Source organism: Channa argus, chromosome 21, assembly GCF_033026475.1.
Source record: "Channa argus isolate prfri chromosome 21, Channa argus male v1.0, whole genome shotgun sequence".
Lineage (NCBI taxonomy): Eukaryota > Metazoa > Chordata > Actinopteri > Anabantiformes > Channidae > Channa > Channa argus.
In genome coordinates this window covers 16,537,511-16,561,819 of record NC_090217.1, presented here as the reverse complement: position 1 = coordinate 16,561,819, position 24,309 = coordinate 16,537,511, and the positions used below count along the sequence as shown (strand labels likewise).

General features: G+C 39.6%; 1 protein-coding gene across 9 annotated transcripts in view; it reads left to right on the top strand.

The window, feature by feature from the left end:
* Window positions 1-21,256, top strand: part of osbpl8 (oxysterol binding protein-like 8) — a 71,563-nt gene extending 50,307 nt beyond the window's left edge. For 8 of the 9 annotated variants that reach the window (XM_067489816.1, XM_067489817.1, XM_067489821.1 and 5 more), the window contains 20 exons: window positions 2,903-2,976; window positions 3,558-3,638; window positions 3,790-3,891; window positions 6,448-6,651; window positions 7,387-7,471; window positions 8,444-8,609; window positions 8,727-8,952; window positions 9,490-9,674; window positions 10,119-10,200; window positions 10,316-10,414; window positions 10,635-10,731; window positions 10,901-10,999; window positions 11,543-11,640; window positions 12,358-12,447; window positions 12,792-12,928; window positions 13,081-13,266; window positions 14,455-14,608; window positions 16,638-16,740; window positions 17,453-17,558; window positions 17,637-21,256. In XM_067489816.1, the coding sequence (XP_067345917.1) occupies window positions 2,903-2,976; window positions 3,558-3,638; window positions 3,790-3,891; window positions 6,448-6,651; window positions 7,387-7,471; window positions 8,444-8,609; window positions 8,727-8,952; window positions 9,490-9,674; window positions 10,119-10,200; window positions 10,316-10,414; window positions 10,635-10,731; window positions 10,901-10,999; window positions 11,543-11,640; window positions 12,358-12,447; window positions 12,792-12,928; window positions 13,081-13,266; window positions 14,455-14,608; window positions 16,638-16,740; window positions 17,453-17,558; window positions 17,637-17,766 (2,504 nt within the window). In that variant the 3' untranslated portion in view covers window positions 17,767-21,256. The remainder of the gene's footprint in view (window positions 1-2,902; window positions 2,977-3,557; window positions 3,639-3,789; window positions 3,892-6,447; window positions 6,652-7,386; window positions 7,472-8,443; window positions 8,610-8,726; window positions 8,953-9,489; window positions 9,675-10,118; window positions 10,201-10,315; window positions 10,415-10,634; window positions 10,732-10,900; window positions 11,000-11,542; window positions 11,641-12,357; window positions 12,448-12,791; window positions 12,929-13,080; window positions 13,267-14,454; window positions 14,609-16,637; window positions 16,741-17,452; window positions 17,559-17,636) is intronic. The other variant, XM_067489818.1, reaches the window with a different exon arrangement.
* Window positions 21,257-24,309: the final 3,053 nt, after the last annotated feature.

Below are 24,309 nucleotides of genomic sequence, written 5' to 3'. Positions count from 1 at the left end.
CAAAGCAAGGTTTAGATTTTGCCATGGTGGACACTGAATGACCAGTGGTTTTGTGTACTGTATTGTCTTGTGAGTGAAGCACACATATTCCAACTTGCTTAAATTAATTGGCTTTTTTGTCCTTACAACTTACCTGCAAAAAGAGACGTCCAGCCCTAATCTCTAACAGGCCAAAATGAAAGCAGACGGAGACGGAAGCATCCTTCAAGTCTCTGTCTGGGCCCAGTTCTGACCTTAGCTAGTCCCCCGTGGCATCTGTCAGCTGCCTCATCATTTTCATTTCAACAGCTTAACATCAAAAAAATCAAAAAAAGTCTTTGCCAGCTGATCGACGGTCCTCCAAGCCATTCATTGAAAACTCTCTTTTAAAAGTAAATGCTGTCAATCAAAGCTGCAGCTTTGCAGATAACATTTTTGGCACAAACGTAACCAGCAAACACTCACATTCGAGCACTCAAGCGTCAAATATTTTATATATCTGTTTAAAAGTAACACTGGTCAGAATAGTTAATACAAGTTCATTTTTCAGTTATTTGACTTTTATAATACTGCTTTTAAATTGCACTTCAAACACATTTATATTGTGTTCACACATATTGCTGTGAAATACACACACCGATAAAGACCTGTCTGCCGTAAATGTGCAGGCCTTCATTTGCTGCCTTGATTTGCCATTTTGCTCAGAAGATTTTCAAAATTATAGACCAAAGGCCATTTTGACTGTAAGCTCAGCCGTTGTCCTTAACATTTAACATAATCCGAAAATGTTCAAAAAGTGATAAAAGTAGGCTAAATTTGCATCATCTAACTGTGAAATTTCAGCGAGGTGGATCAAACCCATCATAATGTAATGAAATAGTATAGTTTGACACGCTTTAATTTATATATGCCATATCATTGTAGCTATTAAAGTAAAAGTTAGCTGTACTGTTGCTTTAAGAACAGCGAAACAGATTGCAATACATTTTTAACTGATTTAACTATCCACTCTGCTCCCTCTGTGTTGACATTAAGGTTATTTCTGCTGGCTCGCAATAGGGGTTGAATTGCCCTTGACTTGTTATTCAGGCTGAAGTAGGCACTGAGATGTGCCTGTCAAGTAGACACAGATGGTCAGGTGGGACATCTCGTGTGCCATGGAAACTAGACCCACATTTAAATTAAGACAGCACTCAGAAGACAGGAAAGACAATTGCATGGCCTCAGTTGCTGATGGATATCACTGTGGTTACTTACTAACTAGTCAATTTACTAATTCAAACTAACATTGTGTGACATTGGATGGAATTAGCAAAGTGAAAAGACGTCTCCTGTAACTTCACCCATACTGGTTTGGCAGAGAGATTGCTGTTTTTTTTTTTTTTTTTTAGATGTTCTGTAATTCTTGATTTATTATTTTCAAGACATTGTTCATAAACGTTTATCTAAATACCCCGAGGAATGCAGAGAAACTATTGTGCCTTTAACCCTGTAACACAAGCTTTATTACTTTGGCTTTACATAAAACTCATACGTAAAAAGATGATTAGTAATTTCTGCACAAAATGTCTGTACTCCGACATATTGTTGCTATTTAAAGTGTAATAGCACACTGTTTTGTAACATCGCAATTTTGTGATTTTTTTTTTTTTTAATTTATTTTTATTTTTTTAAGATGGAAAGTTTAGTTTTTTTTTTATAGAGAATTCAAGATCCAATATTTATGGTCTATGATACAAATGTGCCCCACGCTGTGAGAATGGATGCGACTCTTTCCCAGATGATAAATATCTCATTTGATTCTGAATCTCAGCTGCATCTCATGTGTAATTCCCATGGATAGATGACACAAGCCATAAAATATTTAGAGGCTCTCTGTCACCACCAGTGAACTGCTTGGATCTCATAGGGAAACTGTCGCTGGGGTCAGACCCACTGATTTAAAAAGTAGCTTCAGTGTTCCTCCTTTCAAAAGCCAGCTTATCCATCTTCAGAGCACAGTTCAGATTATAGGAACTTGGAGCAGGCACCAGCTTCTTGCCGTTCAGATTCTGTGGCTTGCTTCCAGTTGCCTGAAGCACAACATGCTCTCGTAGCTGACGTTATGTAATGTGATTCCAGTTGGCTACTGAGACATTTGCACCTGACAGCCATGCAAACACGGGAGATCCTCATCGAAGGATCGCGAGTGATCTACAGAAAGCCCACGATGTCTTCTTTTAAGTTGTTAAAACTTATTGCTGTAGAACAGTGTCTCTGTACAACATAGGTAATGTGGTGGTGGTAGATTTGGAGGAAATCCCTGTGGAGCTGTCAGCACATTCTGAGGTGTTTGAAGTATTTGTCAACTTCGGGACCATAATCCAGGCACTGCAGCAGATTTAACCAACCTTAACCCTGATTTAACAAATGAAAACACTATGTTTGAGGAGGGTTTGATCCCATGCACATGTTCAAATTATAAAAGCTGCTAACAGATTATATCTGTTGTATATATTATACAGGTTGATTTTATCAACTGATTCCAACTGATAAATGAACTCTATCAGCTTGACATTCATCACAAGCAACATTTCCCATAAAAAAAAAGCCTGAACCATGTAATTCCTCGGCTGATTCATTTGGCATGTGACAGATCTGGGCCATTTTTTAGTTATCTTGGTTCGCCCTTCATTCTTTACGCATCTCAACCTGACAAACAAGCCTTTTCTCGCATGCTGCCTGTTCGCTTTCGACAAGGGCTCGCAAAGAAATAGTGGCACTAACTCAATGTTTTAACAACCCACAACAGCAACCTGCAAATACGCTGCCCTTTCAGTAAAAAAGTCGTGTTTCACGGGTCCACTGCAACTTAGTTGTCTACTGGAATTCGATCTGCCGATGAAATCAGCATGTTCTTATGCCGTTGTGTCTTTTGTTACAGGTTTTGATAGAGGAAAAGAGGACCTCCTGCCCCTCCCTTTGAAAGAAGACTCACATTCTATTTCCAAGAGTAAGGTAAGAGAATCATCCACTGAACTGATGTGCCATGATGTGGTGCATACAGTAGGGATGTCTGCATGGGCTTGTGTTTGCATTGTAACAAGATCAGAGAATATGGGAACATGTGTGTCTTATGTCAGTGCAAGTGTGGGTGTCTGAGTCTCCCTGTGATTCAAATCAGAAACGTTTGCATGAGACAGAGTTCCCATTAAGTTGCGTGCTACGATTTGGAATAAAAGACACACTGTATGATAGGACAAATATTTCAGAGAGAATATACTGTGGGCTTCAATACGTGCTATAACGACAAGGCCTGCCAGAAGAAGAATTTGATCATTTGTTATCTGTGGACGTCCAAAAAAAGAATTGAATTGAGTTTTACCCGTGTTTCTAATAATGACAGGAACAAATAAAATGTCAGCCGAGGAAACACTATGGATGAATCCGTAGTGTACTACATACTTAACTGGGCTATGTTTGGGCTAACTTGGAGGTTAAAGGACTTTAGAGGAAAAAGAAAACCCATAAAAATGTAGTAACAGATAAATAAATGACTGATGAATCAGTCTTGCTATTTATATCTTGTATCTTCACAGTCAGAAACAAAGCTGTACAATGGCTCAGACAAAGATGTGTCGGCGTCCGGAGGGAAGCTCACCAAGAAAGAGTCACTCAAGGTATGCGAGTTTAAATCAGCTTAAGTCTCGTTTACTCGTATCTGGACACTAAATCTCATATTATATGCATCATATATCCTATAAATACCCTTAGATGGAGAGAATGAAGATGGTGATTCTATCCTTATTCACACCTCTCTGCTCCCTATAGGTGCAAAAGAAAAACTACAGGGAGGAAAAGAAGAGGGCAACTAAGGAGCTGCTTAGCACCATCACTGATCCCTCAGTCATTGTCATGGCCGACTGGCTAAAGGTGGCAGTATTTCTCTTTTTTGGATTCCTGTGCATTCAAAACAATGCAGTTTTACACGTCATGAAATAGCCGACATAAAAGCTTTGTAAAATAACAGCAAGATTAAAATAATACATTTGAATTCAAAACGGATGCGTAATCATCTTGTTTTGTGCATATTGTTTTGTGTACGGAAGCAGCTTTTGAAATATTTGAGCTTTATTTTGTTTAACTTTTACTGTTGTCTTTATAGTAAATACAGTTGCACAGTGACACTGTTTGAGGGTTTTTATAAGTCAAGGTAGTTCAAACCACACCTCCGTTCTCATTTCTTTGCTTAAACTCTAGGTTTGTGCAAATACTAACTCCAGTTGACAGTTCTTCTAATAGTCATCCCACAGACTTTTTAAATGTGAGGAACTCTTTTAATTTTCAGCAACACGTAGCTGGTGAAACTCATACTGTTGGTCACACTCTTGATCTTGTTTTTATTCTGGGTCTTGGGATATCAGAATTGGGATATCAGAACATTTTGGATTGTTTGTACCTGACTATAAGCCCTTTTTTTTTTCCCCGCTGTGACTTACAGATTGTTAGGGACTGTTCACGTCCCAAGTCTTCATGTATTTTTAATGAGCACTGTGCCACTCAGTTTTGTCCTCTGGATTGTGCGGACATGGAATTCTTTGATTCCACTTGCAATAATGAAACGGTTGAGTCTTTTCACTCACTTTGTGTGACCTTATAGCTCCTTTAAAAAGCAGACCTGATCCTTTGACGAGGAAACAACCATGGATTAATGAGAACATACGAAATTGTAAACGAGTATGTAGAAGGGCTTAATGAGTGTAAAAGGAGGAAATCTGGTCTTACGGTACATTTTATTATAAAAAAACTATCACTTTTCAATAGGACAGTGATAACAATGCCAGAGCCTTATTTCTGTGGTCTGTCCTTATCTGAATTCGCTGAATCGTTTCTCTCCTGTTACACCGTCCAAACTACTCGATACCATATCACATATGAAAGCATCAACTAGTCCACTTGACATTATTCCAGCAAAGGTCTTACTGGAAGTGGAAGCGCCATATTTGCTCATCATAATGAGCAAATCACTGAGTACTGGTTACGTCCCTGATTATTTCAAAGTTGTGTGCAAACGGCCCATTTTTAAGAAACCTGTTCTTGATCCTTCTGTACGGCCCCATTTCCAAACCGCCATTTGTCTCTAAAATTTTCGAAATATTTGTCTCACAGCAGTTGTTGGCAGTTTTGGAAACAAATAAAGACATTTTTTGAAAAACCACAGCACAGAGAAAGCTCTTCTACGTCAAATAGGAAATCCTGTGTTTCCATTGACAATTACATATCACCCCCACACACACACACCCCTCCCCGCCCTCTGAGTGTGGCGTTCCCAAGCTTTAATACTTGGTCCAATTCTTATCACGCTCTGCATGCTCCTACTGGGTGATGTTTTACGCAGACATAATATTTCATTTCACTGTTATGCTAATGAAACTCAGCTGTATCTCCCTATTAGTCCTATGGACCAAAGTAGGCTGAGTTCTCTACAAGAATGTATGTCCGATATTAGAAACTGGATGTCCTTGAAATGAAATTCAAATAATTCAGAAACTCTCATTCTCAATTATCAATTGGACCTCAAAATATTTCCAGCAATATGCTCCCATCCTTAGGGCCTTTAATATAATTTGTTAAGCCAGTTACTAGAAATTCTTTCTTTTATTTGATCTTTTATTTGACCGCAAATGAAAGTTTTAAGCATTACAACGCATTAAATTAATTAAATTAAATTTTAATGATGCTGAGACTTTTATTCATGCTTCTCCTCACGTCTTGATTATTGCAGTAGCCCATTTTCCTCTCTTCATCAAAAGGACTTTAAACACCTAGAAATTGTTCAGAACTCAGCAGCTGGGCTCCTGAATAGAACCGGGAAGTTCAGCCACATTGATCCTTCTGTTTTAAGATTATAGATAGCTATGTCATTTTATGTATTTTAACTTTGTGCTTCTCTTTGATTTTATTTTTGCCCTGATTTTTTTTTAACTATACAGCACTTTGTACTTTGTTTAATTAGTGCTTTATTAATAACGTTTTTTTTTTTAAATTATTATTATTATTATCATCATCATCATCATGATCAGTGAAAAGAGAAGCCTAGTGTCACCATTAATTTTTCCACCATCACTTATGTGTTTAATGGGTGTGTTCAATAAAGACACGTTTGACTATTTGCGTTTAATCAGTTTGGAAATATTGTGTTTGTTGACACATTTGAAACTCGATGAAAATCAGGTTAGGAATTGCAAACAATGCCATTACTTATTCTTCTAACTGTAAATGTCTTTCTAACACATTGTGATCTGGAAATAATTATACATATAGAAATCAGCATCTAAACTAGCAACAGTAGTTGGTTCAGTTTGTACGCTTAAAGTATATAATGCAAAGGTTTCAAAAAGCAGTTTTGCCACCTAGCTGAACCTGTCCATTCATAAGGGTCCTTTTGGAAGAGCAAGGCCTTTAACTGGCATGTGTGTTTTGGTTTAGATCCGTGGCACACTGAAGAGCTGGACCAAGCTGTGGTGTGTGCTGAAACCAGGAGTCCTGCTTATTTATAAAACCCACAAAAATGGCCAATGGGTGGGGACGGTGCTGCTCAATGCTTGCGAGCTGATCGAGAGGCCCTCCAAGAAAGACGGCTTCTGCTTCAAGCTCTTCCACCCCCTGGAACAGTCGATCTGGGCTGTCAAGGTCAGAAAAATGTTATCTACTTCTGGTGACCTGCCACTGAGGTGCTTCTTAACCACAGAGAGTCCTGCCATAGATGTAGTTGAGTTTTGAGCTCAGGTCCCTCCCAAAAGGAACTTTTAGCATACTGGCAGTTTTGGGCAGTATGCTAAATAATTTTTGATAATTAAGAGCTGATAGTTGTTTAATTTTAAGGACAGCCACCCATTTTCATATTTGGCAGTGCACATTTTCTATTTGTTCTGTTCCCTTCTCCACTCCCACTGTGATTTGGTTTTCATCGGTGACCTTGCTTTTCAAGTATTTTTCTTTTTGTGCGTTAAGAGGCTTGAATCACAATTGGTGCTCTGTGTTTTAGTTGAAAGCATTCAAGTTCTCCCCATTGTCCTTGTCACTATTAAAATAAACACTTCACTCATTCAGCTTCTTTCCCCCCGGCCCCCTCTTATTGCTAATTTGCATAATGACATATTCTGCACTTTAGATTTCCTCTGTTTGCACACAGAAATGATTAAAAAGAGTAAATGAAATACAAACACTGGGTAAAATGAGGAAACGTGCTCGCAAATGAGGTCTTTGAAACCATCAGTACAGAGTTGGATTCGAATATTTAAAAAACATCAAGACAAACTAATTCCATCTCCCAAAAAAACACCCCAGAAAAAATGTAAATTAAAAGTAAAACCGAGTCGCAGTTGCTGTGTAACACACATTTCCTCTGTTCATTTGTTCTCACAGGGTCCTAAAGGAGAAGCGGTAGGCTCCATCACGCAGCCATTACCCAGCAGCCACCTCATTTTCCGGGCTGCCTCTGAGTCTGATGGTAGGAGACAGGCTGTCATTCACACTTCAGCGTTGTTTTCAGTGTCTTCAATCTTAGCTGACACCGAATGATGGATCAAACTAGAAATTGATGCCAAATTAGTGTCAGCTATATGAAGCAATGGTTTTATTGGTTCAATGTTATGCACACTCTCAGTATGTGATCCAAACTCTTCACTCTCCACACTCTAAAAATGATTGGTGTGTTTTTACCACTACTGTTTGTACTGTTAAGCCAGTGGAAAAAAAAATATGAATATCAGGAAAAACCGTCTGTCCTTACCCTTCTGTCATGGTTTTATACACACATTGTCACATTTCCGAAGCACATAACAAAGGAAAGGTACAAATGTGAGGGGATAAAAGAGGGAGACATTACTATCTACTGCAGTACATGTTTGGACAGTAATAAGCAGTAATAAAAAGCCATGCTTTAATAAAACAAAAACATATTAGGAAAACAAAATGGTTGGTGGAGTTCAATTTGAATGCAGTAACAGTTGTGTAAAGCTTATGTATGTTGGGTGGTTGGAAAGCTACGTGCTAGACGCCAAACGATTTCTGGTAGTATAAGCGTTCACCCGTAGCCCCTGTTTCTCTGTCCGTGGTTCTGAAACATCCAGTTCAATCTGTGTGACCTCATCATCCTTTCAGTCTCTCTCCAAGGTGCTGAAACAGGCAAGCAGTAGCTAAAGCCACAATATCAAAAGTCATTTGCTATCATCTACCTGCATTGACCTACAGTATTTATTGTCTACACATATTTCTCCCTACAAACATGTACAGATGTATGCACCATGTCCACAGTACATATTTGTCCCCGAATGCCCCGAATTAAGAAAACTTAAATTCCATTTTCATTAGAATTCAAACACAGTTGGGTCTGTGTTATGACATGAATACCCAAATCACAAACAACTTCTAATGGAATATAATCATCTGACTAACTAATTAATACCGGTGTCTTTATCAGGCCGGTGCTGGATGGATGCCTTAGAACTTGCCCTAAAGTGCTCCAGCCTGTTGAAGAGGACTATGATCCGTGAGGGGAAGGAGGACGTGAGCACAGTATCCACCAGTGGAGAACACTCTATTAATTTTTACAGCCTTCTTCGAGCCCACAACATGCACGGTTTCCAGTACGTAGGAATATTGAACAAATTATTTTCCTTCAATCCTTGAACAGCCTGTTAACAATTTTTTTTCGGAGACTTTTTACTTTGGAGCTCCTCACCAATCTATCCGCTGTCCTCCAGGTTCAATGACAGTGATCATTTGAAAGACCCGGACCTATACTCAGACAAGTCGGACCGTGAGGGGGAGCAGGACCACGAGGAGTCCGATCCAGAAGGCCTAGAAAAAAGTGAGGACAGCGACAGTGACACGTCAGAACGCCAAGATGATTCGTACATTGACCTCGATCCTAATGAACATCTGTGGGAAACCCCATATTTGGAACAGTCTCATGAGGAATTGGGAGAGGTACAGTACAAGACCAAGAATTTGGTGCAAGTTTACTTCTTAATGAAAGGAAAAAAGCGTTATCGCCGCACTAGGACATTGGCTCCTCACGATTCCTAGCAGCCATTTTTATCTTGAATCAAAACTTCAGTTCAAGGCCTCTTTTCTTGTTTTCTATAATAAAGGAAAATTAGCATGTTCCTCTGCTAACACTGACACTCTTTGATCACAGTCTGTGTGGGCTGGTGTGTGTCGGTGTCTGCAAAGCATGCTAGTGGCATCCCGACAAGTGTGAAAGTGCTAATGTGCATTTCCAGACTGATGAAATCAGAGTTTGACAGCTCACTAATTAAACACCTACTGAAGCTGAGGCAAAATGTTTATAGCTTAGATCTAATTAAAGCCGCCTTTGGCAAACCAGTTGTGCTAGAATGTATGACACTTCTAAAAAAGAATGTAAGAATATTGTTCTTCTTGTTCCTCAGTGAATCAATTCTGAGGTTTCTGCAGTGTTGTTGCACTTGACTTTTCGACCATGGTGTGCATTTCGTTCTTCAGGCTGGTGAGGCTGCCCAGACTGAGACCGTATCAGAGGAGAATAAATCTCTCATCTGGACTCTGCTGAAGCAGGTCCGACCGGGCATGGACCTATCCAAGGTGGTGCTGCCTACCTTCATCTTAGAACCAAGGTCCTTCCTGGACAAACTGTCTGATTACTACTACCATGCGGACTTCCTCTCAGAGTAAGGGAATCCTCATTACTGTGCTCATTTTGACGTAACACTTACTTTGCCATTGATCAAAAATTTCAAACAGAAAGGAAAAAGAGCCTACATAACACTTACTATGTAGAATTCTGCATAACACTGATCTAGGAAGGAACATTTGGGTTCACTTGAAAGATCCCAAGTACATTTGAAAAACAAAAAAAACAAAAACTGCACAAATACATTTTGAACAAAATTTACCTTGGATTCCACTAATTAACAAAGTGACACCTCATGTGCATTAATTGTTGACTGACAGGTTATGGTGTTGTCAGAAGAAAGTGAATACAAGGTCTGAGGATAACTAACTACGGTAGAGAAAGAAAGCTTTAAAATAAAGCAGGGTGAGATGATTAAGAGAGTTAAACAGCACATACTCTTAAGGAGCATCAGTCTAATTCTGGACTGTTTTTCCTTCAGGGCTGCCATCGAAGAAAACGCCTACAACCGCATGAAGAAGGTGGTGAAGTGGTACATCTCTGGGTTTTACAAAAAGCCAAAGGTCAGGAGATTAAACATGGACACTTGCCCCCCCCCCCGTTGATGAGCTGAATAGAGATCGATTCAATTTAGAATGTGTTACAAAAAAAATTACATTTGGCGTTTTCAATCCACAGGGTTTGAAGAAGCCGTACAATCCCATCATTGGGGAGACTTTCCGCTGCATGTGGCTGCACCAGAAGACTAACAGCAAGACCTTCTACATTGCTGAGCAGGTAAAAAAGGAAAGGAAAGAAAAGAAAGGTGGGGGGCAAAAAATCTATTTTAACCAACATTGATTTACCGAATATGCTGACACCTCATTCTCATAAAGCCTGTTGCTTTAAGATTGTTATAGAACATAGAAATATCAGAAGAATCAATGGCTAATGATTTTTCTTTTGTTCTACAACGTTATGCGTCCTCCTCTTGAATTAGTCATTGTGTGTTTTTCAGGTATCCCATCATCCTCCAGTGTCTGCCTTCTATGTTAGTAACAGAAAGGACGGATTCTGCCTCAGTGGCAGCATCCTTGCCAAGTCCAAGTTCTATGGTACAAACACACACACCCACACACACACACACACTAAAATACAATGTGTCAACCAGTTAAAAAGTAAGCTAAAAATATACACCTTTGGATTTATTATTATTATTATTATTATTATTATTATTACATGTTCTAACACTCATGCCAACTGACTACATTGTTTGTGTTTTAGGGAACTCACTGTCGGCCATATTAGATGGAGAGGCTCGGCTCAACTTTCTCAACCGCGGAGAGGACTATGTGATGAACATGCCCTATGCCCACTGCAAAGGTCAGAATGCTTCTTACACACCATGATCATACTTCAGTATTGCTTATACATAGCTATGAACTAGGGCTGATACAGTACATATCAGGATACAGTTTCATTTCAAGATTGAACCACCGTGTAACCAAAAACCACTTATTCAACCTCTGTAATGTAGCACAGTACATGCACAGAAAAATAAAACCAAATCAAAGTTCCTTACATTTCTTTTTTTTTTTAACATTTGTGACTCATCTGTACAAATAATGATTTTGTCATTTAGAAATCCATGCGTATATGTAGACCAAGGCTTGATTGTTATTATCAGTTAGCTGCATCCATTTGTGATGTTCTGTTAATTTAATCCATCCCTTTCACTTTATGTCAGTGTCCTCCCTTGTTTTTTTTTTTGTTTTTTTTTTTGTGTGTGTGTGTGTGTGTGTATGCATGGAAAAGGCAGAATACCAGTCCAGTGATTAAAGATTGAGCATGTGTCAGACGTTTCCCAGATACAGTATGTGGGCTGACAGAAATGTGTTATGGTTATGGTTATGGTTTATTTATTAGGCATCCTATATGGCACCATGACCCTGGAGCTGGGAGGCCAAATCACCATTGCTTGTGAGAAAACGGGCTACAGTGCGCAGCTGGAGTTCAAACTGAAGGTAAGACTAGTTTGTTACCTGGTGTAAACTTTGTTTGTTTGTGGGCACGCGAAGGTAGAAGACAGCTTCATGCTAAATACCATATCATTTATAGATGCACTAACTCTAGGAGTAGGCTACAAAACCATCAACAAAAAATAAAAACTCATGACTTTTCTGAATGTTTCATTCTCCCACACCATCACCAACTCTACTCCACTCCTTCACCCTGCCTGAAAAACATCCCATCCTCCATACCATCCCTCACATCACCGAACATTATTCACAAACTAGGGACAGGTTCATTTTTGCTAATTTCATTTTTAAAAAGCAGCTGAAGACTGAAGATCTTATTTAACTCCATCACACATATTTTTTTATTCATTCAAATAATGTACAATATTTTTCAAAAAGTCGTGTTTTAATCTCATTGTCACACTCATGGATAGCGTTTACAATCCAGTTAATAAAACTCTTCTTTATGTTTTAACATGCTACAGTTACAGCAACAGCAACATTTTTCTTACACAGTAATTGCAGCAAATAAATAATTTATGATGTGTATCCCTTCTTCCCATCCCTTCTAAAACCCTTCCTTTCTTTCCCTCCCTCTCCCATCTGTCACCGATGCTCCTTCTACGCCTGTGCTATTCAAATTTATCCTATTTTTCTGCTCTTCCTTCCCATTCTACCTCCCATTACTGCTCTCTTGCCTGGCTCTCTTTTCCTCTCCACCAGCCTTTCCTGGGCAGCAGCGACAGTGTCAATCAGGTCTTTGGAAAGATCAAGCTGGGAAAGGAGGTTTTAGCTACGCTAGAAGGACACTGGGTAAGACGCAGTTTTCAAATACTGTAGCCGTAGGTTATCGAAGGCATAAAGCTCCTTTCACATACTCCTTTTACAACTTTTCTTTTATTATGATTATTTTTTGTCCCCTTGTTGTCAATGTGTATGTTGTTGTGGTTGTTTAAGTTACCTACTACTTAATTATTTGACAGATTAACTTTTTCAGTCTAAAACACTTTGAGTGTTCTAGTTCCTTCCAACCATAATCATTGCAGAGATAAAATGCAATATGAAACGATACAATATGATGTAATATGACTTTATTGCCATTTGAAATAATTTTAATGAAATCATTTTTTTACCAGAGACTTTTTTGTCATTTGCAGGACAGCGAGATCTTCATCAACGACAAGAAAACAGGGACAGTGGAGACTTTCTGGAACCCAACTCAAGAGCTGCGACAGAGTCGACTGATCTGCTGCACCGTCCCACTAGAGGAGCAAGGAGAGTATGAATCAGAAAGGTACAATAAACCATTATCCAAACGTATATCTCAAGTTAAGATAACTGTACATTTCAATAAAATAAAGTTATATTCATCCTAGCATGTGTTGTTCTGACCGTAAAACATTTTGCTTTGTCCTAACTGAACATCTCGTCTCGTCTGTCTTCAAGGCTGTGGCAGCATGTGACCCGAGCCATCAACAACAAGGACCAGACTGAGGCCACCAATGAGAAGTTCATCCTGGAGGAAGCTCAGAGGAAGTCAGCACGCGAACGGAAAGCCAAGTGTGAGGAGTGGGTCCCTGCTTTGTTCGAGCAGGACCCTATCACTGGAGAGTGGCATTACAGATATGCAGAGTGAGTAACTATTCCCCTGCTGTCTGTGAACTCAGGTGTTCTAAACTCCCATTAGAGAAAATTGGCCCTTTCATGTGAACTGCATTAACCAAACAGAACTTTAAAGTGTAAAAACTGGTTTTGAAGTAGCTACAGTTCCCTCCAAAAGTATTGGAACTGCCAAGGCCAATTCATTTGTGTGTGTTGTAAACTTATTAAAAGCCAATTAAAAGTTGTCTGAAAAGAAGTCTGAGTCTGAAAAGAAGGTTCATAGTTTTAGCTTTTATTTTCCAATATTTACATCCAGGTGTATTGAACAACAGAGATACAACATTGCACATTTTAGTGCAGTTGTTAAACATGTTAAGTATGTATAAACTGAAAAAGATGAAATTAATAGAAAAATGTTAAAAAATTACAATTTCATCTGAAGACTGCACTTGCTGGGGGGGGAAAAATAACATGGACACCTGAAGCTGAACAGGAAGCTCCTTATCGGAGAAAAACAATTCATTTGGATGCCGAGGAAAAACAAACAAGAAAAATCGAACAAACATTGAACAGAGTCAGTACAACAATTGGGTCTTAAGGGGGAAAAAAAAATCAGTAATGTACTGAGCAACATACTCAAAGCAAGTCGGCCAAGGAAAAAAAAACAGCTCATGGCAGAAACTTTGTGAGAGCTGTGAAGAAAAAACCTTAAAAAAAAATTATTCGTTGACATCACCAAAACCTCCACATAGCAGGGGATGTAGCTATTACAGTCCACCATGTGAAGAAAAACTTGGGTGACAGATTAAAAAATCTGAGCGTTGCTGCAGTCGCTTTCGTTGGAATTGCATGTTCAAATGAGCACAGGCTTCCCTGATGGAACGCTGCCATCTAGTGGCTATTTCTTGTAACGGCTCTGAGAGTCCGGCCGATACCTAGCTTCAGGTCATCACATTGCTCAGTGGATAGTGTGGGAATATTCATAGATCACAGTTATTACATTATGCATTAACCTCCTGATTTAATGATTAAAAAAGGGCAGAACTGTACATAAAATAATTGTACTGTTCTTCTCTTACATTTTCTTTGTTTCCTTGCATGTTCTTCATTCATTAATGTTGTCTATCATTGTACCTATTCATTTAATTTCTATCCTTCTATACTCCACTTATCTCTCTTTAATAATTATTTTGTATGTTTCCTCCTTTCCCTCCCCAGCACAAGGCCATGGGATCCACTAAACGACCTGATCCAGTTTGAGAAAGATGGCTGCATCCAGACCAAAGTCAGACACCGAACACCTATGGTACGTTCTGGCAGTCTTATTAGTCTGAGTAACCAGGGAACGCGGAGGGACAATTGCAAGTGCCAGGTAGGTCCTGCCAAATCGAAAAGCATCTTGCCACCTCGCTGCTGCAGCCACCTTCCACGCCGCACGCGATGCACCATCTTCATTGTCGCTTCTTCTGTTTTTGTCATCATCGCTCTGCTGCCTCTACTACTGCCACCTCTGCACCTTTTGTCTCTGTACCTCCGTTTTTATTTTTCTAGCTGCTCTCTTTATAGGGGAGGGAGGGACATGTCAAACTGTGTATTAGTAAGTGGACAACAAAGTAATAATTGAACAAGGAGTAGTACTGTATAGTATGTATATGCAGTATTTGGCCTGCACCTGCCTGCAGACTTCTTGGGATGAACACAGTGAGAATAATTTGCAATCCGGCTGTTCCTCTCATTCCAACAGATCATTTTAGCATCTGTAAGCTGTTTTGGTTTGCCAGGCAGCTGTTCCGGCAGAGGCAAAGGCTATTAGAGGCTAATAGATAATATAACCAACCTAGAAAGAAAAAGGAAAAAAAGTCCTGTTAATTTTTCACACACCCCAGAAAGCCCCATCACCTCATCAGGTAGGTCCCCACTATCAAAAAGTGGTTGATTCACAGCAGCCACCATGCCCTCCTTACCCCTCTTCATCTTCATTTTATCTTCACTTGATCTGTTTCTTGTGTTTTGTTGACAGAATAAAGGCTGCTGTGGCGAAGACTCTTGAGTGTGTGCGTGCGTGCATGTGTGTGTGTGTGTGTGTGTGTGTTCAAAGTGACCACCTGCCAAGTTATGTTACTATCAGTACTCTAACCCTTTGGATTAATATAGCCAAACTATGTATCACAGGCACTGGTACATAAACTAAGTTAAGTCTAAACTACAAGTTGCAATAACATTCTAATAAATTGTGGCTTTTGTTTAGTAAAAAAAAAAAAAATGCTCTTATTGCCTTATAAATTCTTCATGCAGCCTGAAATCCATTAGTATAGAATAATCAAAAAGCATCACCTGACAAGGTTTACGACTATCTTTAATTTACCTTTAATAAACCTTCTTCCTGACTGTGTAATTTAACATTGTGACCTCCTGGTGATTCTCAGACACATTGTTTTTATACTTTTTTGCTAAACCTCAGAGCTGCCAAATTGCATCACATTAAATATTTAATAATAAAGTATAAAAGCTGTAATTCAGTCCCATTTTAATTCCTTTTAAGGAGATGAGTGTAACAAATCATCTTGGCAGGTTTGGTTCCTCTTGGAAGCTGATTTTGTATCATTGAGTGTTTTAGTTGAATGTGAGCAGCATGGCCTCGTACAGCTGTCACTAAAATGCAGGAACAGCATGTTTGTGTGGAGCAGCACTTTACTCCATTAAAGTATATGTAAATAATTTGATTAGTTCCTCTATTTTGTCTTTTAGAGACCTTTTGTGGATGATAAATAAAATGTTTAAGCTTGTCTTATAAATTGTCAATAAATTGTTGAGATATTTAAATGTAAAGTGTGTGACAGAAGGTATTGGTCACTACAGCTGCATCTATTCGCAGTGTAGCTAAAAAAAACACTAGCGATGTCCAGATCCAGTTTTTTTTGATTGGATACCTTCATTATTAGCTTTTATCTGACACAGACGTTTTCAGGTTCTACTTATTCCAAATAATGGATGTAAATATTAAGTTTGAATGGTTTATAAAAAATTTGTCACCTGAAATTTCTAAAATAATTGACTGAATCACTGGCAGAATGTGACAATATGCGTCAAGTCTGCTTGTGTAACTGTACAAAAACTTTGTAGGTCGCTCTTCTAATTTAGCTCAGTGGGACTGTTGCATTGAAATCTCAGCTAAACATTGCAGTGCGTTTTGCATAGAACATCCACAGTGTTGTCATGTTCCAGGTGAAATTCACTCAAATGCACCTAGGGATTGCGACTAGCTTTCAAAATCACAAACTATTCCCGGAACTTACTGTGTACCCTTATTACGGTGTGTGTGTGTGTGTGTGTGTGTGTGTGTGTGTGGCCTATTTTCTGACCTGTTCTTTGCATGTTTTTCTGTTGATTTGTGTGTAAAGGTGACAGTGCCAAAGAGGAAACACAAGAGCGACAACCCCAAGAGCCCAGAGAGTGGTTGCTCTTCACCTGAACCTGACCGCCAAGACTCGTCTGGCAGTGAACGTGAGACAGTAACACTCAGATACACATGTTCGCGTGACAAAGAAAGCATTAACACGTCAGTTTTATCTTTCTGCCCTCAAATGCGCATTTGATATGTGTATAATCATAGAAGCTTGTGAGCAGCACTGCTCTGGTTGGTGGCGTTTCTTGTTGAGGCTGTTTCCAGACCCCTGTAAAGCAAACTAAACTCAGACCACCTTAGGAGGTAGTGGTCTTAGTCCTTCCCCAGACAAACTCTGGAGCAGTGTTTCGGTTCGCTCTGATTTTCTTTTTTTTATATTTGAACGGAAACTGAACCAAAGGGAAAATGGACCGAGTTTACAAACTGATTTACCGATTTGATCCTGAATCTATAGGTCTGAAAACACTTTAAGAGGATGGAGTCTTGTTGGTTTAGGACAGTCAATATGTGAAAACACAGAAACTAAAATCAAGATAATGTGTTTTTGCCAATAAATGTCAACTTAACCCAGTGTAAAAAGTAATATAAGTGTAACACTGTTTCGTACTGTGTGTGAGCTGTTTACATCTATAAAATGCAGGTGAAACTGGTTTGACATTGTTTAATATTATTGCTACAACCAGCTGAAAAAACACTGACCAGTCTGACATCATTTTAGGCCTTATGGTCCCTTCTCGTATGATCATTCTAGGTGCTTTAAAAATGTTTCCCGAACACTGCAGCAACCCTGGTAAACACTCTTTGTTGCAGGACACAAAAGCAAGCATAACAATCGGCTGAGGAAAAAGGGAGCAGACCTCAGTGAACTTCAAAGTGCCATTGAATCTATAAAGAAGACGCAGGGAGACATCAACAGGTGAGAAAGGCCTTTGACGGTAGCGTGAGCATGAGCCAACAGTTAGAGTTCCAACACATCATTTCTGTGTGTTTGCAGGAGCATCAGCGTGCTGCAGAGTCGTGCAGCAATCCGAGTGGAGGGTGGCTCCTTTCTCCAGCAGCGCGACTACGTCATCATCATATTTCTCATCCTTCTTCAGGTCCTGATAAACTATGTCTTTAAGTAGCAGCCATACACAGAGAAAGAGTGATGCCCACACACACACACACACACACACACACACATATACAATGACCTACTGGCTCCAGGATGAGGGAACTCACCTATAGAGATGTGAACTGCACAAAATCGCGACTACAGTCGCGACTACAGACTCCTCCGACTCTTTTCTTCTGTGTATATTCAATTCAACTACACGTGTCCAGAAAAGGGGAGAATCAAATATAAAAGAAAGTTTTTATTATTTATTTTTAACTGATCCATTCCAAAACTCTTGAAAGGTCCACAGATTTCGAAGCGGAGAGGAGCAAGGATAAGACTTTTAAATGGAGTTGAGATTTCAATCCGGCTTCCACTTCGACTGATGCTCACAGATTTGCCTTGATGTTAGAGGCAAATACCGGCGGCCATTTTTAGCTGTGTTTTTCTTTTTCTTTTTTTGCTTTTTTCTTTTCTTTTTTTTTTTTTTTTTTTCCTTGAAGGAGTAAAATATCTCTGTTGATTCACATTTCACCTCAAACGACAGGGAACCTCTTAAGATGAAGACGAGTACCCCAACTCAGATGGCAACACAGACCTTAATTATTATTAATTTTTTTTTATATATATTGTTTTATTTTCTTGCTTGATCGGTTGTTTGTTAATAGAGGTCTGCCTGGAACTTCTAAGTGTTGATGAGGGAGGAAAAAAAAAGTGGTGCAAATCTATGAGATTTTTATTTTTTTATTTTTAAGATCATTTCATATTGAATGGGTTTTTACACGTGTTAATGGACAAGGAAACAAATAAGAGATTGAACTGAAAAGGAACTGAAGCTATAATTTCTGCTGTATGATACGTCATCATCTGCACACAAAGTCAAAGTTTTAGACAACGCTAGATTAAATTCAATGTAGTTGTACAGGTAGCATGTGCAGATGGAGTGTGATGGGGATATTAGCCCATATGAACAGTATTTTTGTTTTAAGGCACAAATGCACTGGAAATGTTTGCGTCAATGCAGTTATTATGCTCAGTTCAACATGAATATTCTCTTTTCACACGTGCTCTGAGGAGGCTTTGGTGCACTTTTAGAGGGCCCTGGAGGATTTCTTTTTCTGAGCTTCACTGACCCCTGTCATCGTTTCAGAAGAGATTTCTATGTTTGGTAGGAGTTTGATATTATATATTAAAGTAAGGAGGCAAAACATGGATTCAGCAAAGCTAAAAACTGCCTTCTTAGACTAAATGTAATAATCCAAGGTCCAAGTCATGGAAGAGAAAACTCTTAACACTCCAAATAGCTGCTAACTGCAGCGAGTTGACGGCATCAGCCATTCCTTCCAGTGCTTTTGTGCCTCAGATGTCAACCAGGAAACCTAGTTCTAGACACTTTAGTAAACTACTAGTGAGAGGAAGTAGAGCGTATACTACTCTAATTACTATTGTCACCATAGTGAACCATACCAAATGTACACAAGTACCAGCCAAACTCTAAACTCTGTGTGTAGAGTAGGAGTCGGCCCCATTCACTGTGTAAATATCTAATGGGACGACTTGTTAATCGCAAGTAGTGTGTGACGTTTCAACACCAAGGTTCGCAATACAGACACTCCTGCGCTCTGTGCACAAGCCAGTTTTTTCAACCTTGTGTGTCTTTCTGTCCACTACTCTGTAGATACACATGGACTGGGCAAAAAAACAAAACAAACAAAAAAAAAAAATCGTAAGTGGGGTACACAGTCAAGTCCAATTGCTAATGTGTCCAAATGGCCTCAAAATGTTGCTGTTATTTAGCAGTAGGTACTTGCAGATTTAGAGAAGCTTGGACGTTTTGTTAGCACACACTGTGACCCCCAGTTCTGTCGCCTTCTTCTTTGGAAACGTGAACTTTGAACGTTTGAAGTCTCGAATAAGAAAGACCAGAACAAATCTGTAAGTGCACAGGGCTTATGAGGACTAACGGTGTTCGGGAGCTTACAGCAGAAATGTTGAAATAGTTCGCTGGATAACAATGTAAAGAACCAAATGGTCCAAACAATAAATTTACAATTTCTAAGATTATTAGAATGAGAGCTAAGTTTTAAAATGCTAAGGTCTCAGAACCAGTATGCTTGGTTGAAAAAAAAAAAAAAAAAGTCCAGAACTAAAGGGTAAAAATGGTTTATGAGGACCAGCCATGTTAAGGGCTGTTTTTCAAGCGTCACCATCCAGAAAGACATGTATTTGTTATTAGTTGTAACCAAGGCAGATGGCAGCACATTGGAGCCCAAACCTGATCGAATTCCCACACAGGCTGTCAGGAGGTTCTTCAAAGACGCAAGTAAGCGACTGCTAAGCGAGGCCATTCGAAAAGACCTTTTTAGGGACCATATCTAAACATTGATTTAGTAATAACTCTTGGCCTGTCATGATGTTATTAGCCTTGTCGACGTTTACATATCCAGTTGCCTCCACCGTCAGCAGACTGTTAAGCAATGAAAACTTTGTAACGCTAACACATGTGTGAAGACAAACTGGTAGCATCGTCAGAAGCCAGCTGTACCCCCCCTCCCCCCCCCCCCCCCCCCCCCCCCCCCCCCCCCCAATAAGTTACCCGGCTGGCCCGTGTGTATCTGTCCGTGTATTTTTGTGTATCCTCATTGCCTCAAATGCTCATCTTTAATAAAGAATCTAGATGTTAGAATGTGGAGTATATACCAGTGCCTTCTAGAGTCAGACTGGAGTTGATATAGTAGGGGTTTTAGCAGAGGTGATAGGAGGACAGCAGCGGTGTGGGTGGTGTGGTGCGGAGCATACAGACAATAGCCTGAGCCGGGGGTCTTATGTCTTCAGTTGAACAACTAAATCAAGACCGTTGTGGGAGAAAAGCATTGGGGGGTGGGAGTGGTTTCAGAGCAGACGTGCCATACAAAGCCTTAGTACACAAGTCAGACTCTGGCTCCACAGCTCATCACCCCCACCCTGCTCCTGCCTTCCCTCCTCAAGCATCGCCATAGTAATGCACCCGTAGGTTTCCGGAGGCTGATTCCTGCCACAGGAGAGTGAGAGAGTTAGAGGGAGGGAGAGGGAACTCTCTCCATTATTTATCTCATCTCTCTCTAGCTATCTCCCTCGCTCACACTCCAAATCCAGAGGGAAATAAACATCTCTGCTGTCTTGTTGTTTGCCGGATGTGTAAAATAATACATTTTATTTATTCCTCTTTTGTATGTGGGTTTATGTTGAATGTTTTCTGCTTGTAGCATTAGACCAACATTCTTACTTTTGATTAATGTTTTTCAAAAATGATTTTAAAACCACAAATGGACCTACACACATTCAGTTTCCTGTTACTTGATATCACACACAAGCAACTTTCGTCAACTTGTGCACACCACCACCACACACACACACACACTTACCCTTTTTTCCTATCGAAGTACCTTAATATATTTACTGTATCTCCATGGCAACTATAACTTCCTGGAAGTTTAAGGTCACATGTAACGTAACACAGAATAAAAAATGGCATCCTGTGGTGTGTTTGGTGTACTGCATATGGCTTCCCCCCCCCCTATATTATGCAGTTCTTACTATTGTATCAGTAGATGATGACTGTTGTTTGTCTGGAAAATGAGCGGCCGTTTCATATTTATGTCGAGTTTTGTAACTGCAGCCAAATCTAGACTTCAGCCTAAATAAGGCTTAATTGTGACGAAACTGTGGTTTGGAGAAAAGGACGTAAACAACATTTTGAAAACTTAAGCGGTAAAAAAAAATCCAATTTTAACATCCATAAGTGAAAATAGATTTAAAACAACCCAATACATAGAATAAAATTATAGTGTGAATTGAGATTTAAGTGTGGGGCAATTACAATTGATTTATGGTAAAGAGTTTTTCATTTTAAATTGCCTAGTATGATTTGAATAACCGTACAATAAAAATAGCAAAGTGTAGGCATTAAAACAAATGCATAATAGTATGATAATGCATGTGCGGTATATTCATTAATAAATGTCCTTAATGCCACTGCACTTATTTCATTTGACTTGTGAATCTTGATGAAGTTCAGATAAATTAAAATTTAAGGAAAAAAATTTGCACAAAATTCCAAACGCCGGCATCTCGCTGCAAAACAGCTCAGCCGCCAGTAGAGGGGGATGTGGAACCTTGTACCAGTTTAGCACCAGCAGGTTGAAGCTGACTCAACCTCTCAATGTGATTTCCTGCAAACAGCTGTTGTGGTTTCGGATCCTGGCATCATCTCTGGAGGAGCTGCTGTACTGTGATGCCCTTTACCATGACACCTGACCCTGTTACAACAGCTAGTGATTTCTTGTTTTACTCCATGTTATTTGCACTGCCATCATTGGCGAGAAAAAAGAAAATTAATTATTAGATTGTGATAAAATGACTGAAAGCGAAAGGAAATTTACTCTCTTACACATTTTTGATTGAGAATTTAGGCAGAGCAATACCATCCAACCCATATCCCTGAGTTTGACCAAATTGCATCTGGAATCTTGCAACTAATGCCGGAGTTAAGCTTGACCACCCACAGTATGTACATACAGTAATTTGATTCTATTGGCCTGGCGTCCCCGCTGTCATTCCCTCAGCCAAGGACGGTGATGAAGTTTGAGAGTGCAGAACAATCCTTCCTGTCCATCTCAGATAACAGCAAAGCATCTGATATAAATCCCCACTCTGTCCCTCTCCTCTGCTTTGCATCGACACCCTGACACTGCCTGATACTTGTGTGTGTAGAGATGAAGGGAGGAAAAAGAAGAGCGTGGCAAAGGCTGTAAGAAAGGAGGGTGTGTTAAAGCCAGTGAGGTGGGAATGGAAAAAGAAGAAGGAAAATAAGAGAAAGGGACGGATAAAATAGGAAAGTGAGGCAGATGGGATGGAGGCACGGAACAATACAAGCCGTAAACACAGTAGAGAGAAAGGACGAAAGGCAGAAAAGCAGGAACAAGGTCAAATAATGTATCTAGAAAAAGCCGGAAGGAAGATTAAGAAGAATCAAGAGGTGCGGTAAAAAAAAATTAAAAGAGCCATGAACGATGCACCATAATTTAATGATAATTTGGCTGCTTTCACTACAGATGGTCGATTAGTGAACTCTGACCTCTTGGAGGATGTTAACATGATCTTCCAGCTGCTTACTTACTTTATTCAGCACAGACATTTCCTCTTCCAGCTTCCAACTGATGAATCCTATCACCTGCTTCTGTGTTGTTTTCTGATTTCCTTCATTCACCTCCAGTGCAAACCAGGCTTCTCTCAACACACATGAACAGAAAAGAACACTGGCTGCTGTCTCCCTGTCTCTATCCCCTTTGTTGAGCTCCACTGAGAGTTGGGCCTGCTGAATTTTGAGTCGTCTATTCCGGATCGTCGGGTGAATTTTGTACCCAGCGCTGCGTCCTTTCTTTCAGATTCTTGTTTCAGAGAAACATCACTAAGTCTCCTGTTGTCTGTTTCAGTTACAATGCGAGGCCACAAACACCAGACAGAACTTCACATTATAAGTTTGAGCACAGTGTGCATTTATCTTCTTCTCTACACCAGACCCACACATTGATGCGGCCTGCACCAAAATCGATTCAGTTCTTGCCTCACGTTCTACCAAACATTATTGAAAACAGCCAAGTGGCTTTTGAGACGTCCTGCTAATTAACAGAACCAAAAACTTTATTTTCTTTAACTGTAAAAACACATCGGTCTATTCCATCATATACATAAACGGAAGAGCTGCCTTGTGTGTCTTGTGCATCACTATGCTGTCCGAGTTTCCTCATTTATGATAGACAGGAAAGGTTCTCAAGAAGGACACTTTTATACTGCTGGGTGATATGGTGGTAACCGAATTTCTCGATTTTCTCTCCATTTAAAGAATTTAGTTCAGTTTTCAACCATCCATTTTTGGATGTCCTCAAGAAGTTTAAAAGTGGAAGTTTGTTAAAATTGTTGGGGTCACAGAGGCTACAATAAAACTCAGTATCATCTGCATAGATTGGAAACCTATGTGCTCTTAAAGATATGCAAAAGCTAAAATAAAATAGGGGCATGTACTGAGCCCTGAGGAACCCCACAAAGGAGGTTTGAACTTGAGGACCTAAGCTCACCAGAACACAGAACTTAGAGCTGTGCTACTGACCTCTGGTGGCAGGTAGAGCAAAACTCACTGGTTAACTGTGTCAATTGTTACTCTGAAGTCTAAACCGATTAAAATAGGTGTTGTCTTGGTTTGGTGGTGTTAAAACCAAAGGTAACTTTTGATACAGGGCTGCTGCAACACATGCATCCACAGCCACTTTATATTTCCCTGCAAAGCTGCCACAGCACAACTGAGCTTTTTACTTTTGATGGATTTAAAATACTATAAATTTTCTTTTCCGCTTCCTTTGGTCTCCATCAGACTCGAAGGCAATTTCACAACAACAAAAATGCCGGTTAATGTAGCTTTGCCTGTTAATAAAGATCTAGATTTGTTTGTTGCTGTCATTCAGTGCAGTTCAAATTATAGTTCACTTTGTTTGTCCTCTTTTCTAAACACGAGCCTTTTTCATGTTAACAACAT